We start from the raw sequence: 17,924 nt of genomic DNA on the forward strand, positions 1-17,924 counted from the left end.
CTTGGACACTCGCTGGAATCTCGGGATCCAGTCCAGGAATCCTCTTTCTGTGCATGGTAATGCCATCAACTGTGCAACAATTTGCATTATTTCAATATGCAATTTTATTCGCTTCGGCGATAAAAACCACACTCTGTTTCATGATTTTTTGGAGTCGTTTTCGGGCTCTTTTGATTTCCTTCCTGTCGGTATTTACTCGTGCTGCTCGGGATCAATCGATACTCCTACATACACATTGAATATTTAATCCCCTTAATCCCAGTTCCAAAAGAGTGCATCTACATACACACACCTGTACATACATATGTACATATATGTAAATTTGTTTCAAGTTGGCTTGGAAACAAGCGATTAAAGTAATCTTTTAGGTGTTTGAGCTATTAAATTGTGTACAGAGCTCTTATCGCATTAGAGTTCACGCTTTGAACACACTGTGGAAGTTGGCCTTGGCGAAAACCTATGATTCAACACTCTATAGTCGATGAATGGAACTTTCTTTGTGTGATAATCGAGTACTTATTCGAAAGCTGTTCTTCGAATAACCCATCGAAATGAATATCCAATTGGTTGTCTCTATCTATCCCCTCCCCTTACGATTATCCCATGGATTTAAAGAGGGCTTTCATCAACCCCCAACACAGAGCAAGCCCAACGTGATAAGCTCGACAACATATCCTTGTCTCAAGTGGATTGTCAGCACCCAAGACGTGCCAGTTGTCCTTGTTCTCCCAGGCACAGCCAGAGACAGAGCCCGAGCAGGAGCCGGAGCCGGAGCCGGAGTCAGAGCCGCAGCCAACTCAAGGTGGTGGATGGTTTCTGGCTTCAGTTCGGTTTTCGGATTTTGGCTTTGTCGCTGCTCGGGCGCTTTGACTTAAATGCGATTTAATGCTTTTTTTGTTTGTCTTCCATGCGTCGGATATCCGTTCGACGTTCGCACTGTGGGCGTGATAAACCGCAGGCAGGCCGGCAGACTCCTCCCCGGTCTTCATCCCCCGTCACTGGGTCGCTAATTTGCCTGACGTTGTTTTTTTTTTATGTCTTAACTTGGCCCGGGCGTCTTAATCTTATATCCTTTTTGCTTTTTTCGCTTTTTCGCTATTTTGCTTTTTTCGACATTAAAAAATATTTTGTCGTCCTTTGTTGGGTTGATAAAACTGCTTACAAATGCTTAAAAAATTAAAATTTATTACAAGCGATTATGTTGGATGCCTTGGGGCCTTGGATGCCTTTCACAGCTCCACCCCAAAAGAAGAAAATGCAAATGGAATGTCATCGGTTTGGCGCTTCAACATATTTCCGGGCATATTTATTTTTCTGTGGACATTGCCCAATTGATTCATGGCCCCACAATATCCTTTGCGTAATGGTTCTCGGCCTCTCAGGGCCACCTTAAACAGCAGAGCAGTCAGCAGAATGAAATGAACTAAAACGAAACCAAAAGAAACGAATCGAAATGAGATGAGATGAGATGAGAGGGAAACCTTGCCAAAGAAAGAAAAAGTACAGCAAATAAATATAAATATAGTAATAATGAAGCATTGGGGGAAAAAGAAAAGTCGAAAGCCAAAAGAAAATATTTCTTTTTATCAGAGCGGATGTGAGTGTGCCACGAGAGAAATAGCAACGGAGGGGGAGGCGGAGGCGGAGGTTGTTCGAGTGTTCGAGTGCTGGAGTGGGTGATAGAGCTGGAGGTGGGGCAGGGGCTGCCAGCATCCTTCCAAATAAAACAAAAAATTCCCCGCCTCGAGTAGTGACAGGAAAAGGAAAGGAGCGGAAAGGAAGGTTCGGGGAACGGGGAATACCCTGCCTGGCTCATTGCTACTTTTGTCACCAGCGCTGCCTGCCCTGCCTGTCCTTCCCCTCCCACAGACCCCTCCTCTACACAAAGCAAATCAAACAAACTTTTATTTCACACGTTTCTCGCTCTACTCTCCACTTCTCTCCCGCAAATGTTTGTCTTATACCCTTCCAGCGGATATTCAGATTTTTTCCATACCTGTGCAACGTATCATTAAATCATACGTATCATACGTAAATGTATATAGGCATATATTAGAGCCCTGCATGAACAGCCTCTCAGCTTTCTCATTACATCGCATAGAAACGGACTGAACCCATCATCGTAAATTTTACTGTGTAAGATCTGAAAATTTCCAATTTTTGTTCGCGTTCACTCTCCATTTAATTTTCTGGTAGAAAAAATGATCAAGTAATACAATAATTGGCAATAGCGCACCCAAACTCCATCGTACATATGTGTGTGTTGAGTCATTACAGAGACTGCTAACGAAATTTACTGACTTTCATCCGCAGTGCTTGCACTCGGTTTTAAGTGACTCGCTCAAACCGAATCTCAATGAAGGCAGGATTCGTAATGATCGAAACCCCTAAAGAGGCCGTTTCTGTGCAACGTTGCGCTGAATTTTTCTTACTGCAGTCTGGGTAAGAGTGTGCATCTGGAAGGGTATATATAACTTCGGCTCCGGCAGCAATCCGCCTGTCTTTCTTGTTTGTCTTGAAACAAGTGATTGCTGGGATGTGGTATGGTGTGGTTTGACGATGGGTGGAATAAGGTAGGGGGGTCTGGTCGCACGTGTCTACGCGTGTCTGTTAGTTTTGATAGCTATTGACTTTGCCAAGGAGGGTGGTCCGGGACCAACCGAGCAGTTGACCCGTGAAATTTTGATAATTGCTGCAGAAGACAATCGCGCGAAAGTTTCAGAGGAAAAGTGCAAGATAAGTAGTTTTGAGACTTGTTGGAATCGATGAAATTTAATGAGATATAGTTCTGGGTTCGATTAACTCATTTATGTTACCGTTTCAATATCGAAGTCACTCTAGACTTTATTTCTAATAATATTTCAGTGAAAATGTTGTCTACTTTTTGGGGTCTATCAAACGAATAAGTATTTTATTATTCAATTAGCTTCAATTATTTCATCATGATCTCGGAAACGCCTCAATATGCTGTATGTACGTTCCCACAGTTGAACGATTTCATTCATTGCTCTCTTGGGGGTTGCTATGCGTACAAGTACTCCCCATTTCATTGGGTAAATATTGTTGTAGCATGCCACAGTGTTTTCGACAGTACAGTGTGGAAGCTGCTCTGCTGCCTGGCAGCCTGGCAGCCCGGCTGCCTGGTTCTTTGTCTGCGGAGGTGAGAGGTCAGAATGCAAACATTAAATGCGTATTCCAGCTCTATCGAGGACTGTGACTAGGACCAGGACACTATAAAAACGACCTTGCGGGCAACAAAAGGCAGACAGACACTACCCTCCTTCTCCCACTTTCTCTCTCTGCCTCTGTCTCTGTCTCTCTCTATCTGTCTCTGTCTCTCTCTATCTCTGTCTCTCTCTGTCCCTGCCCTGTGTCTGTGGGAGCAGACAATCATTGCACGACTTTTGCCTGCCAGGGAGGGGTAGAGGGGATGAGGACCTGCCCGAGTTGGGTTTTTGGGTTGGACGAGGTCGTCTTCTTCTTTGGTCCTCCTTATCAGCAGTTTGGTTGCGTTGCAGCGTGGCATTTCGGTGACTTTTATGTGCGGCTTTTCAGCTGGTTACGATGTTGTCGCGATTCCCTGCTACCCATCCAGCCCATCCAACCGACCCAACCATTCCGAACCACTCCACCCACACTGAAACAGCCACCCCGTCCTAGTGGTGGTTGCTTTCTTTGTTTTGTTGTGCCACCGAATAAAGTGTCAATTGTTTTTGTGCCTGAGCACATTTATTGACACGCCTCATCGCCGAAGGATTCACAGTTGGTCGCATTAACAAGTGGGCGTACGGGAATCCCATTAACAGACTGTGAACCATCCCGAAACACTGTCCACACCCACCCGACACGGCAGACAACCCGATCCAGCCCCCGCTGCGATCTGCGGAAATTTAAACTAATAATCAACGCATCACCAAACATTGTCGTTATTATTCAGACCCCTGTGTCGCCCACAGGCGATTGCCACTGACTCTTGACAGATTGCATATTCGTCCTCGTTCTCGTCGGCGTTCAGTTTCGTTCATTCTGAAGAGCTAAAGGGTAAAAGTGGAAATGGAATCGTCAATCAGGGAGCTGCTTGATACGAGCGTGTGTGTGTTTGTTAACCATTTGAAAATCGTTTATTTTCTTACAGTTTTGTTTTTTAATTAGGGTTTTACTCGTTTTATTTTTATCACAAAAAAATTTAGTTTTTTTTAATACATGTATATATATTATCCAAAAAAATTGTGGGCATTCTATGGCGCCTCAACCAAATTAAAGCACTAAAACCTAAAAATCAATTCAAAGATTCTTTAAAGTAATGTATATTGATTTGCTGATATTTCGAAAGGTCAGAAATAAATGAAAATGATTTAAATGATTTTGAGGAGTCACATTATCTTCAGTTTTGCTCCAAATACATTTGGTTATTATGCCATCAATGGGTATATTTTACACATTCTATGAGCTCCAAATAATCAGTAATTCGATTAATTCGATTTGGAACGGTCTGATCTGGTTGAAAAAAGGTACATATCTCAGAATTTGTTTGAAACCCTGCAAAAATTAAAAAAACAGTAAACAACTGAAGTTTTGCAAAAGTAAAACCGTTTCGAAGGAATTCAATATGGTATTATTGAGTTGAATTTCGATACATGTATCCACTAAAAAACACTTTGCAGAGCAGTTACAAAATTAACGATAATAAAATATTCCATAATAACAAATAAATTATTTTTATTCAATTCTAAAGATTTAATAGGCTTATTTCCTGCTACCTCCATAAAATGTGACCCGCAACAGAATCGGAACGCAAAACGAGAGGCAAAACTCAAAGCAAAGCACACACAAAACTCACAAGGATTCAACTAGCACTAGGATCTAACAATTATCTTCAGTTTTGTGGGGTCCTGGGTGACCACATGACCAGTGGGTGAATGTGCTGGGACCGTAAGCGTCCATCTACTCAGTATCATCTTTTCCAGGTCTACACCGCGTGCTCTGCGGCGGTGCCGGCGCCGAAGCGCAGAGGAGTCGGTCAAATGATGTTCGGCGGTGTGGTGGCCACGTTGGGAGGAACCACTCCTGCGACTGGCGAGGATTTTGCCGACTTCACGCAGCCGTAGGATGAGATGCCAGTGCCGCTGCTGCTGGGCGGGGAGGGAGGCGTCTCGGGACTGATCAATGGCAGGTAGCGCCACGGCTGGTAGAGGCTGCCGGCGTACATGGCCTGAAGGCGGGCCTGCAGATCGAGGGCCAGAGTCGGGTCCAACGGGTAGTGGGCGAGGCCGGGGAAGGCGTTGGGCAGGCGGGGCAGGGAGAGCTCTAAGGGGGACCCAAAGCCGTACTTGGCGCTCAGGGTGTTGGCTGCTGCGGCGGCCGCCAGCTGGACGTGGTGCGGATGGGGGTGCTGGTGGTGGGGGTGGTGCGGGTGCGTGAGGTGGTGGTGATGGTGGTGGTGTCCATGTCCATGCAGATGGGGCAACGTCTGGCCCAGCGGCGATAGCTGTGACTGCATGTCCTTAGGCGCGGACGATCCTCCAGAGCCGCCTCCAGGGGCTCCGCCATTGCTGTTATTACTGGAACCACCAGAAGCGGCACCACCATTAGCACCACCCGGCACTGGCGACTTGTTGAGCGTCTTGGGCTTGCGACGTGGTCGATACTTGTAGTCGGGATGTTCTTTCATGTGCAGGGCGCTGTAAATTGAGTAAACGTTGGAGCATTGATCAACAGATCGAACGATTTAAACTTCGATGATATCACTAAGTCAACCAAATGTCTGGCGGAGTTCTCTCTCTCTCTTTTTCTCTCTCTGGCCATAAACTCCCAACCGAATGGAACCCTTCCATAAAAGTATATATGCTCGTACAAATGTATGTATGACTTCTCTTGTCTGCTTATCTCAATTTAGCGAAGACCCGACGGATTCCATCTACCTCTACCTTTCCCATTATCATTATCATTCCCAGTCCCAGTCTCAGTCCCAGCTGCAACAATGCGCAATTGTTGACATTTGTTGGACAAAACGATAAAATCCGATAAAAGGTGTGTTCTTTTCTTCTTGTTGTACTTTCGATTTCGCTCTCCGTTCCTTTATTTAGTTTTCTTTTCTCCTCCACTACCCTAATTGGTCAGTTATTCCTCCTTGCGTTATCTTCTACCCAAAAAAAATTTTGTATTCCTTATCACCGCGCATTGGCAAATATTTGAACAACATTCTTGCTTCTTTTCTTTCAATTTGTTCCCTCGAAAACCCCGAATGGCCATTAGTTTAAGCCCCTTCAAACGAGCTCTGCTCATTTATAACTGTCGCCACAAAATATACATTTTACATTACCGTTTTGGCAGTCAAATCCAATCAATAAAAGGATTATGACAGTGCAAACATTAGGGCATGTCAGTGTCACGAACCCAATATCATCGATAGTGCAGGGCATAAGAAAGGTAACTATTTTTTTTTAAAAAGTATGAAGCCAATAATAAATATTATTTTTGTATTTTCCGTACCACAATTAAGTTGGTTAGTTCTCTTTTAAGGTAAATAGAACATTATTGAATAGTTTTGTAACGAAATTCATACGAAACAAGTTTTATGGAAATTTAATTTAATTAATTTAATTAAACTATACATTTTCCACACAACTTTGACTGCCGCCTGATATTTTGGTTGTATTTTCCGGGACGGTAAATCTTGAAGTGATGTTGATGGTTTCAAAAATTCTGCTCTGGTAAAAAATCAGCGCTTTAAGCTCAAAGGTCTCTCCAATCCTTAATAATAGGAGCATAAATATTATCATAGATCGCAATGTAAAGCCAATAAATATATGAGCCTCCTAAATATTTCACTTTTAGGTGATAGGATAGGGTGCGCTTTAAGAGGGTGAACAAAAAGGGTGAATAGAAATGCAAAATGATTGAAGCATTTCATGCGTTGTGTCTCGCTTTTGTGTGACAATTTGAAATGAAATGTTTGCCCAAGATATGCCCAGTGCCAATGGAATTCTGACTAAGCAGAGCGAGCACAATCCGGGGCTCTGGAGCTCCCCAATACAGGGGAGACTCTCACAATAGTGAGCCTTTGTCTTAGCTAATCGATCAAATTTTGTGGCCAGACAGAGAGAACTGGGAAAAACTGTAACTGAAACCTAGCCAGAAGCTCCTCTCGCCCTCGCCCTCGCAGTCGCAGTCGCACTCGGACTCCCACTACCACCCCCATACACCTCTTCCCCCTAGAGAAATGTACTTACCGCAATCGTTTTGCCTCGTCGATGAATGGACGCTTCTGTCCTTCGGTGAGCAATTTCCACTCGGCACCGAGGCGCTTGGATATTTCGGAATTGTGCATTTTGGGATTGTCCTGGGCCATTTTGCGACGCTGTCCCCGCGACCAGACCATGAAAGCGTTCATTGGTCGCTTAATGTGGTCATGACTGCTGTGATGGGATCCAGAATTTGAATGGGAATTGGAAGTGGCTGTGGAGTGGGAATTGGAGTGGCTATGATGATGTTGCTGATGATGCTGCAGCTTCGGTGCTGGAGCGGGAGCTGGTGCTGCTGGGGGCATGGCGAGGTCAGTTGGCGGCGGTGGTGGTGTTGGCGCTGTGGTGGCTCCCAGGCCCACTCCCACTCCCATTCCCATTCCCATGCCCAGGCCCAGGGCCAGGCCGGGCAACTGCGGTGAGAGGCTACTGCTGTGGCTGTGATTGCTGCTCCCACTGCTCGTGTACCCGTTGCTGTGGCTCCGGTGTAGTAGCGTCGAGATGCTCGTCATGATTCGGTGGGGATGCGTGTGCTTGTGCGTGCAGGTGGTAATTTTCAGGTGGGCGCTCTGCAATGCCAACGGAAATGGTATTCAATAGATATCCCTTGTTAGCTAGGGGGTTGTCTGTTCCTTAGCACTCTTCGCATGAGTCATTTGCTTGAACCTTCCCAGGGGGGACTGCTGGGGACTAATTCTAATGCCTATGTAAAGAGTTCGCTCAAAATTCAGCAGAATGGAGTATCTTTCAAGGAAATCCGAAATGTCCAAAGAGGGTTGCTAAAGAATCGCTTGAAAACTGGTTTGATCAATGAGTAATCAATGTACACACTTCAATATCACAGTTCAATATAAGTTTTCAGATTATCGTTCGAAATCTATTGCGGCTTTTTTCAAAAATGCTAAAGTATTGGTTTTGTTTTATTATCCAAACCTCTAACATAAGAAGTTAACCGACTGGAAAAGTTTGATCGTTTCTTAAATCAGTTAAATCAATTAAATATTACATTTGAAGTTGCGACTCAGAGTGGAATATAAGTCCAGCGTTAGCTGTAAAATCGTATATTTCAGCGGCATGATATCTGCTCTTTAAATCTATCAAAACTAACATGTTTAAATCTATATTCATCGTTAATATAACATTTTGAAGCCATTTTTTAAATCAGTTAAATTAATTGGATATTGCATTTGGTCTTGGGAAATCCAATTCCAGCATTAGCTGTACAATTATATATGATTATTAATATATATATTTATGATATGCTTAATACATATGATATCTGCACTTCGAGGCTATAAAGACTAATACGTCCTAAGCTAATTCAAACATAAATATGACATTTTTAGGGTAAAAACAGGGACTTTTTGCATAACTCTCGAGTTTAAAGGTTTAGATCGCAAAGTTCTTACAACTAGTATAAAGATGCCAGCATAAGCTGTATAATCATGTATGATTAGATGCGTAATATCCGAGCTTCATATCTATATTTTTGTAGCTATTTTTAGCAAAAATATTACATTTTTAAAGTTAAAAAGAGAGGGACCTCAAATATAAATCGCGAGTTAATAAGAGTAAGTCCCAAAGTTCCTCCATCTGTTTAATGACAGTGCAGTTTAAAGTTCAGATTTGATTTACTTACCTCTACTGAAATTTGATTCTCGTCTTGGGTTCAGGATAAAGTTTATGATAAGTCAGGGCTTAGGATAAGTTCAACGAGTGTTCCATTCGCAAATTTATTTCTGATTTGATCGTTGCCAAAGATTATCGTTTATCATTTTTTTCAAACACAAACACTGATAAAAAAAAATATCGTACTCAATAAAAATATTTTAAGTTCGATTTGAGATACTTGAACACTGCATTAATGGCCGTGCCGGATTTAAGCCGAGTCGGAGTCGGTGGCCGTTAAAGTGAACAGTTTACCGTTTCGAGCGAGGAAGCGCTGCGCGTCCGTGTCGAGTGCGCGACAATTTAGATTTGAAAACACATTCTATGGGTATTCGAAAACTTGCGACAAAAACGGCAAACAAACACGACAAAAAACGACGGGGAAGAAGAAGCACAAGAGGCAGCGGCCGTGGCAGAGGGGTGTGTGTGCTTATGTGTGCGAGTGTGAGTGCGTTTGTAGTGGTTGCATGTTCGGTTGGCCAAAGACAGGACCGAGTGCGTGGGTGAGAGAAAGAGAGCGAGCTAACCTGTGTGGGTGCGTTAGAAAGAGAAAGAGAGAGAGTAGAGTAATCTGGAGAGTGGTAGAGAGAGAGAGAGAGAGCGAGATAGAAAGTGCTTTGTAGAGTTTTTTACACATTCGCGAGGACACCAACAAAAAGGAGACGCGTCAACGTGGCGGCTAAGTGATAAACAGTTCGCTGCCACCGCGCTTTGTATAGTTGTATCTGCATATTGTATCTGTATCTTGTGCTTGCTGACAATTGTCTTACGACACCAGGTACTAAGGAAACGTAGGGGTATACTCGAATTGTTTTTGATCAGAAGATGTTCCCAGTAAATGTAGAAAACCCGTTCATTCTGATATGTAAATACTGCGATTTGGTATCCACTATACACTATAGCTAGAATGATGAAAACGAGTTCCTATACATACATTGGGCTGTTGTGTATCTGCATTCTGATCGCGTTTTCCATGAGTACGAGGTATCTTGCAGTCGTCTTCCCAGTTCTCTAGGATTTCATTCGGTTTGGTTTATGTGTTTGCCTATGTGGTGCTGCTGCTGTTGCTTCTCTTACCCTGCCAGGTGATAGGTAATAGTATCTGCACTTCCACACGATTATCTTCGAGCCGAAAAATGTCTTGGTTCTTGCACTATCAGTGCTGAGGCATGTTTGCTCCCGCAATCGATCGATTGGGTCCCAGATACATATATTTTTGTTTGCCACAAACCTTAGCTGCAGTCGATGTTCGCGTTAGGTTGTCCCTCATTGTTGACTGGGGGGAGGTTCATTGCCTTCCTTGTATGTCTCACAAATTGCACAGGAAATTCCAAAATGAGTTGTTGTTGTTCCAATATAACCGATATATCTGTATAATTGGAACCATAAATTGCCCTAAGAAGAGACACCTTCAAAGGGACTTGCCGATGGAACTCCTTATAAATGACCCTCTTTATAATCGGGGTTTCGGCGATTCAATTGTTGAGTTTAGGAAGCTCCCTTGCCGAGTACTGAGAACTTGTGCAGGCTTACATCTATTTATTTTGTAATGTAAATAGACTAGAGGCTACTGTGTTGTAGGTCTTTATGTACATAAATAGTTACCATCTTCCAATTGGAGTTTCTGTAAATTATTTTAAAATTTTTTCTAATTATAAATAATTGGGTTCTAACTGATCTGACATTGGCTTTCTGTCTTTGTGGCGCCTTTCAAACAAAAATATATTTTTGGCGCCCTTTCATTGAGTGCCTTCTGCGCAGGCGTCGCTCTTTTTGGAGAGTCGCTCTTTTTGGAGAGTCTCTGGTCGTCAAATAGTTTCCCCCGGCACCCGCCACTCCATTCAACATTCAACAGAACGAATGTTAAATAGGAAACCCATTTGGCGGCTACAGCCGCATGTCTTCCCCTCCCGCTCAGTCAAAGCCGCGCAACAATAAAAATGGCAGCGCTCGGAGCCCCCCACCTGGACCCCGCTCCACCCTTGTGTCTGCGCGCATGTCGATGCCTGTTCTCTGAAGTTGCCTTTGGACCAATGGCGGAGACAATGCTCGGTCCCCTTGGGCGGGGGATGGGTGTGTGTCGTGGACCTCGGGGGGCGGGCAGCTGCTTAGAAGCGTTCTCAATGGCGACGTGCTTTTTATCGTTTTTGTTTTGCATGCGAATGGAATGCATTTTATTGGCCAAAAGCCATCCCAGACAGGGCCAAAACAAAGGAGAATAGAAGAAGCACGGTGCTAGAGCTGGAGCAGGAGTCGGAATAGAGGCAGATACAGGAGCAGGAGCAGAGACTGTGGCAGAGCGAGCAACTGGTGTCCGAAAGAGATGCTGCAGTCGGCGTTCCTTATCGTCTGCTGACAGAGGAGCTCTCACTCGGGTCCATAGTCGTAGCTGGAGCCGGACATTCCTTCATTTGTTCTCACTTAATGGACATTATGGCTGGCCCTATTATACGACCATCTCCCAGGACAATGAAGAGCTGCAGCAGGAGCAGGCGCCGCACCGGGATCCCGAGTTGGCAGAGCAGTCACCGGCCCCCTACTCTCATCCTCTCTCTAACATCATAATTTTGGGTATTTTCGGGGACTCTGAAGCATGTAGCATTGTTTGGCTGCGTTTAGTTGCAATAATTTATGGCAGGATTTCAACGGCAACGTGGCACAAAATTTTTGCATACTGCTGTGGGTTTGCCTCATTCTCTCTCTTACTCCATATATATGTATCAAGCTCTTTCGATTTTTGTTGGCCAAAAATGGGAAATGTGACCACGCTAATCATGATTTGTCTTTTAAATGAGGCGGCTGGATGAGGATGCTGTTTCAAAGGAGGAACTCTGAATATTTGTTGGGCATCCAAAAGGGAAACTGGTTAGATAAGGACAAGAAAAGAACTGTGCACTAGGGCTTGCCCAGGTGTTGCCAAAGCCCAATGCAATTTATTAAAGTGTTTCTTGTCTTCTAAAATCAGAAACTCAAAGCAACTTTTCAACAATTAAGGACATTCAGGCAGGCTCTGTTTTTCACTTACTTTTGCGGATTACTTTTTCAGCCAAAACGTTTTATTTTCGTTTTAAGGTGTTGTTGTTGTTGCCCTGGCCATTTTTTTCCGAGCCAAATTTGAGGTTGGGTTAAAATAAAATTATTTATAAAGAAAGCAAAAATTAAATTACCCTGATATAGGTGTCAAGTTTATGTTATGTTAATAAGTCATCTATTTTTTCTTTTTGCATTTAATGTTCGTTTCGATGTATAAAGAGCCGTTTACTTTTAATTTCGTTTTGAAAACGAATAAATCTGCGGAATGTGAAAACGAGAGTCCCAATTTATATAAATTTATATTTATTCAAAAGTAAATCGGAAATTTTTGTGCATGTGAAAAACAGAGACTGGCTGAATTTAAATATTATCAAAGTGTCAGTCATTCAAAGGAAACATGTATGTGTTTGCAAAAATTTATTTTATTTATTTATATGGAGCTAATTAAAGTGTATAACTATGAGCTAACTTGGGATTTCTTTAACAGTAGTTATTTGGGCACTACTGCTTCGAGCTGAAGCGATTGGTGTTTTTTTTTTTTTTTTTTTTTTTTTTTAATTTACATGGCATATTTACAGACAATTTATTTTGCATTTTAAAATTTTATTACTGTTATTTAATATCCATGTATATATATTTTCTATGCTTGAGAAATCTAATATAAGATTATGAATGGGAATAGTGGAGTTTGCAAGCAGCGGCACTGGATTATAATTGGCAAGGGTGGAAGATCTGTTATGGGAGAAAGATAGACAGTATTTTATAAAGCTAGTATTTGGTCTATTGCAGAAACGACAGCAGCTGATTAGGATTTTGTCTAAGTAATGGGCATTTGTTAGTTTAGTGTGTCCCAGCCGGATTCTGTTTATTAGTAAATGATGTCTTCTGGGGATATTGTTTTTGGGATACAGAAAGGAAGGAAGTTTTTCTTTTAGTTTGTTGTGTTCTTTATTAAGGTGCATCCTAAAGCAGTAAGTTATGTATTTGTTGTTATTAGTGGGGGTATAAATGAGAGGCGATTTATAGGTGTGCTTGGCAGTTTGATCTCTCTTTTCGTTGCCTTTGATATTTTTCTGTAATATTTAGTAATTATGTTTCTCGTTAGTAGGGTGTAGTAGCATGGTTGCTATGGTTGGTAAGGGATTTTGTTGCAGATAGAGAGTTTGGCTTTTTTTAAATGGAAAACCTGATGGTTCTTGAAGACCTATTGCAGGGGTCGTGCTCTTATTATATGGACCTAAACTGAAATCTATTGCTTTGTGAATTGCTTGCAGATTGAATTTGTTGCTACTAATTGTTAGAGCGAATGGTAAGTTTAAGAGTTTGCCCAAATTTATTATTCTGTCGATTTAGCTGGGATATTTGTATTTTCTTTATATGATCTACATAGGATAAACTATCTAGTACTGACTTCTCTCATTTAAAAGCGCTCTGCTTACCATTAACATGCATTCACGGTGTAGGCCAGATGTTCTTCTCAGTTTAAGGGCGGCACGCTATGTTAACCGAATATCCACAAGTGTGGTGTTCTTGAATAAATTTCGTCAGCTGAGGACCAACCTATTATTACTTTACATTGAAAAGCGTCTACATAAAGTCAAATCGAACCCCACGGAAAGCACAATACCCAAAACGGAAGACAATAACTATACATGGTAAACGGACATCGGACCGCTTTGACTGCAACGACGACCAGCACACCACTCTTCGAACCCACAAACCTTCACCAGCAAACGAGCGGGAACGTTTGAAATTGTGATATCACAGAAGTCTGGATACAACATTTTGTTGCTATGGCTCTTATAGTCTCTGAGAACTAGAACTGAGAACAAACGAACAGATTGATTGTCTATACTTTATGGGGTCGGAAAAGCTTTCTTGTAAATGTTACACACATCCACTTTTACAAATCTACTATACCCCTATACTCTTTGAGTATCGGGAATAAAAATGAAATTGCAATGGCTACGCAACGCCTTCCAAGCGCTTACTCATTCTCTTTCTCTGTCCATGTCACACACTGTTGCTCGTGCAGTTTGCGCCCTCTGGGGTAGGGTAGCGAGACATAATGGTCATGTAGAGGTATAAAAAACAGTAGCCAAAATGATCAAAAATGGAAACAGATAAAATATTCTAAAATTCTATAAAAAATATATTGTATAGGTTACATAAATGGTAATACTGCCTACATACTGACTAAGTATTGGGTTTATACCCAATTTACCTTTATATGTAAAGCCGCGGATCACAACGTTCCCTCTCCATTTTTATTTATTTGTATTTTGTTTTTTACTCAGTATTTGAAAGGCATATCCCTACAGTGATATTCGCCAATTAATTATAGTAATAAATATAGTCGATAAAGTTTAAACTATAAAGTAGAGCAAGAAAGGTTAACTTCTTTTCGACAAACACCAGTTGGTCCGCCCGCACTTCCCCAACGTCCCAAGCCTTACTCTACAACATGAAAATTAATTCGCAACTCGATTGGCAAAATTACATGGCGCCCGAGCAGGGACCTTGGGAGTACACCATTTGTTTTTATTCTTTTTATCTATTATTGTTATATTATTGTTGTCATTTTGTATTTTGTTTATGCAAGGGTATTTAATTTCAAGTTAATGTCCTGTATACATTTTTGAGAAGTATTTATAAGTTTAATCTATTTTTCATAGCTATAGTCTTCTTTTAATTGTTTCGCCTTTTTTTGTGTTATTTGTAATACATATTTGGAGCTTAGTTTTTTTTTAGCTTAACTTGGATCAACACATAATTGATCAAATCTGTACGTCCACTCTCAGTATCCACCATGCGAATGTAGCGAACAGGTCGCGTTGTGAAGGTGATATATTCGCAATGTATGGCTAATTGAAATGTGCCAGTTCCAGCGCGATCCCAGTGGGTCATGTCGCAAGAGACCTCCATGGCGCAGTTCCAAGTATCGAAGGGCTTAGAAGGTAGAACACACATGCAGTTGATCAACCACCACCAACTCAGATCGATAAAGATCCCTTCCGTTGAGGTATTTAAAAATTTCACATCCTTGTCCGGGTAATTGGTGCACCGATAGGGCAAATTCTGATTCTTCGGCAGAAGCGCTTTTTCAATGGCGTCGGCTATTTTTTCCGGCTCGGCGATCTTTGAAGGACGCACCACCTGTATTAACTCATCGGCAGACATAAGCGAAAGCCGCACGAGCGACATCACTGACTTGATATCCTCGTTCGGATTGTGCCGATTCCATTTGCATACCGCCTTAAAGATTTTTACTTCGCGGACTTTGAAGCTGTCCCGTCGGAGGACTTCCTCAAGTGATTGCTTCGAGAGCATTTGGAATGAGTCGTGCTCTAGCATTTGGTCTCCATTGTTGTCGATATATTTCAGGCACCCGTTTGCCAACTGAGAAAGATTATAGGTGTGACCCATATCCAGGATCATCCACACGTTGCTGACGGTCATATTCTCCAGCAGATGTTTAACTAGGGCCGACTCGACTTCCAGCAAGCAATACATATTGGCCAAACCGAGCACTTCACAGCTGGCGTCCAGTGTGGATATGTGTAGCTTGCCCGAATACAGATAGCGGAGGATTACCTTGAATGCCTCCAGCGGCACAGATTCCAGTCGAATCTGGCGCTCATTTAACACGGACATGCCTCCGTAGAGCATGGCACAGAAGTACTCACTCCGCGCGGCTAGAATTACGGAGTGCGCCGGCAGGCTCTGATCCCCCACAAGGAAGGACACGTCCGAGAAGAGCTCGTTCATGCAGAAGCGGTCCATGTCCTCCAAGACAAGATCACCGAGGATGATGTCGACGGAGGACGAAGAAGTGGCGTGGTTCATTTCGTTGCTCGATTTTTCTGTGCAGGGGGGTGTTTTTTTTTATATTTGTAATTCAAAAATTGTATATTCCAAATACTTACTATATTACTGAGCAAAAAAATATTTTGATTGGTACGTATATTGACTATGTAAATGGCAATAATCGGCCTGGCTCCTGTTTTCAATTTTGTTCTCGCCGAAATGAAAATAGTTTTTCTGCTTCTTTGTGTATTTGCTGACTCATTGACTGAAGGCATATTTGTCGAGTGACTCCTGTCATTTTGTACGTCATTTTTGTGACAGAGAGAGAGTGTATGTGGTGTCTCTCTCGCTCAATTTGTTGTGCATTTTTTTACTCACTGCAGTGTGGAATGTGTGAATCAAACGAATCGAAAGAAAAGAAAACGTCAAAAAGCTAACGAGAAGAACATTTTCATTTAATTTTCTGTCGGTGCTAATTACTAAAAATGGGAAATTCGATTGTTGGTTCTTTTGATTACGTAAGATATTATTTAATTGAATGCTTATGATTAAATGAAATCTCTGTATACTGGTAAAGTATACAAGCAATTAATTGAAACGGCATGGCTCGATCTCGGATGATTTCTGAGAATACTCCTCATATTACCACTGGCTTCTCTACTGTTTTGCTTACCTGCTGTTCATCTGCTGTAGCTGCTATTCCCCGTCACCAACTGTTTCTTCTTCAATGGGCTAGCTGACCCAATCCTGAACCAATCTTACATACATGGGCTAAGTGCTTGGGCTAAGTGCTGCTTCTCGAAATGTCATGACCGTCATGGATAGCCACAAGCAGCAACAGAGTTCCAGGAGTCCTTCATGGACTCCAGGATCAGCATATCATACCTCTTGCAGAATACCAGCACCAAAAGGCGCAAGAGTTCTGCCGCCCTGTGCCAGAAGTTGAGGCTGTCCGAAAATATCCTGCAGACGACTACATAATCGACATTAGAAATTAGAAGAGTGTGCTGGAAACGTTGCGAGTCGCAGCTAGGCCCGCGACTCTACACATCCACAAATCGCAAGGACTGTTTGTCTCTCCCGCACGCATTCTTTGTCGCTGTGTGTCCGGTAAGGACATTTCATTTCACTCTCGCTTGCAACCCGATCTCAATAACTTTCAGTCGTGGTGTTGTGCAAATTTGTTAACCCCTTGTTGGCTCCTTCTATGCTTTGCGTTGATTCTCTTGAGAGAATTACCCTGGTGCATGATCTTGGTGATATATTAGAAGCCAAGCTAAAGTTTTCGAAACACGTTTCTACCATGGTAAATAATGCCATGGGTTGTTTGGGTTTATAAGGAGGTGGTCGCTAGATCGTTCGATCTTAGAATAGATTCCTAGATTTGAATGTAAGTAAGTAGTACTAATTCTACATTTGGAAGTTTTTTCTCTTATTTTCATAATTGAGAATGCCAAAGATTTTCGTTCTTTTTTGGGACGAAAGGGGCGGGACGAAATTTTGAAACAAATTGGTAACAGTGGAGTCACAGGAGTCTGGATACAAACTTTGGTTGTTCTTGCTATTCTAGTCCCTGAGGACTACATATTTATATCGAATTGGCTATGCTGATCAAGAATATATATGGGGTTGGACACACTTTCTTCTGGTTGTTACACAAATCCACTTTCGTTACAAATCGTATATACCCCTATACTCTTTGAGCAACGGGTATATTCGTCTCATACATACATATGTACATATGTATGCTAACAGTTAATGAATTTTGCGCCCCCAGCGTACAGTAATGGAAGAGACTGACCTGATGCGATGGCGCCCCCAGCGGAGCGTTTTGCAAGCTTGTATTAATTTTATCTTTATTTGGGGTTCATGTCTCTGCTACTTCATACTACGGCCTTCAAAAAATGAACAAATATAGAGTTCACACCCTTTATGATTTAAATAAAGCATAATTAGGGTTTAACTCAAGCGTATATGGGCTAAGCAGCAGAAGTTAAATTTAAGCCTTTCCTTCCCGCTAATCCTATTGCCGATGCCGAGGCTCAAAAGAGCGGAAAATTAATTAAATTCACTTGCATTTTTGCACCCACTAATTAGTGGACGGTAATTCCTTTCGGCTCTTGAGACCGCGTTAAGTTGCCGTTTGGCCCTCTGGGGTAGGGTAGCGAGACA

At 42.3% G+C, this 17,924-nt stretch overlaps 2 protein-coding genes across 2 annotated transcripts; both read right to left on the reverse strand.

The window, feature by feature from the left end:
• Positions 1-4,158: 4,158 nt before the first annotated feature.
• On the reverse strand, positions 4,159-9,250 carry Sox21a. Its single transcript, XM_033383872.1, has 3 exons — positions 8,884-9,250; positions 7,233-7,813; positions 4,159-5,681 (listed from the first exon to the last, which is right to left on the reverse strand). The coding sequence occupies exons 2-3, from the start codon at positions 7,754-7,756 to the stop codon at positions 5,021-5,023; spliced, it is 1,185 nt and encodes a 394-aa protein (XP_033239763.1). The 5' UTR covers positions 7,757-7,813; positions 8,884-9,250; the 3' UTR covers positions 4,159-5,020.
• Positions 9,251-14,610: 5,360 nt separating this feature from the next.
• On the reverse strand, positions 14,611-16,013 carry LOC117184802 (BTB/POZ domain-containing protein 9-like). The gene is made up of 2 exons (XM_033383733.1): positions 15,872-16,013; positions 14,611-15,808 (listed from the first exon to the last, which is right to left on the reverse strand). Exon 2 carries the CDS (start codon positions 15,789-15,791, stop codon positions 14,682-14,684), a length of 1,110 nt encoding a protein of 369 aa, XP_033239624.1. The 5' UTR covers positions 15,792-15,808; positions 15,872-16,013; the 3' UTR covers positions 14,611-14,681.
• Positions 16,014-17,924: the final 1,911 nt, after the last annotated feature.

This window comes from Drosophila pseudoobscura, chromosome X (genome assembly GCF_009870125.1).
Source record: "Drosophila pseudoobscura strain MV-25-SWS-2005 chromosome X, UCI_Dpse_MV25, whole genome shotgun sequence".
NCBI lineage: Eukaryota > Metazoa > Arthropoda > Insecta > Diptera > Drosophilidae > Drosophila > Drosophila pseudoobscura.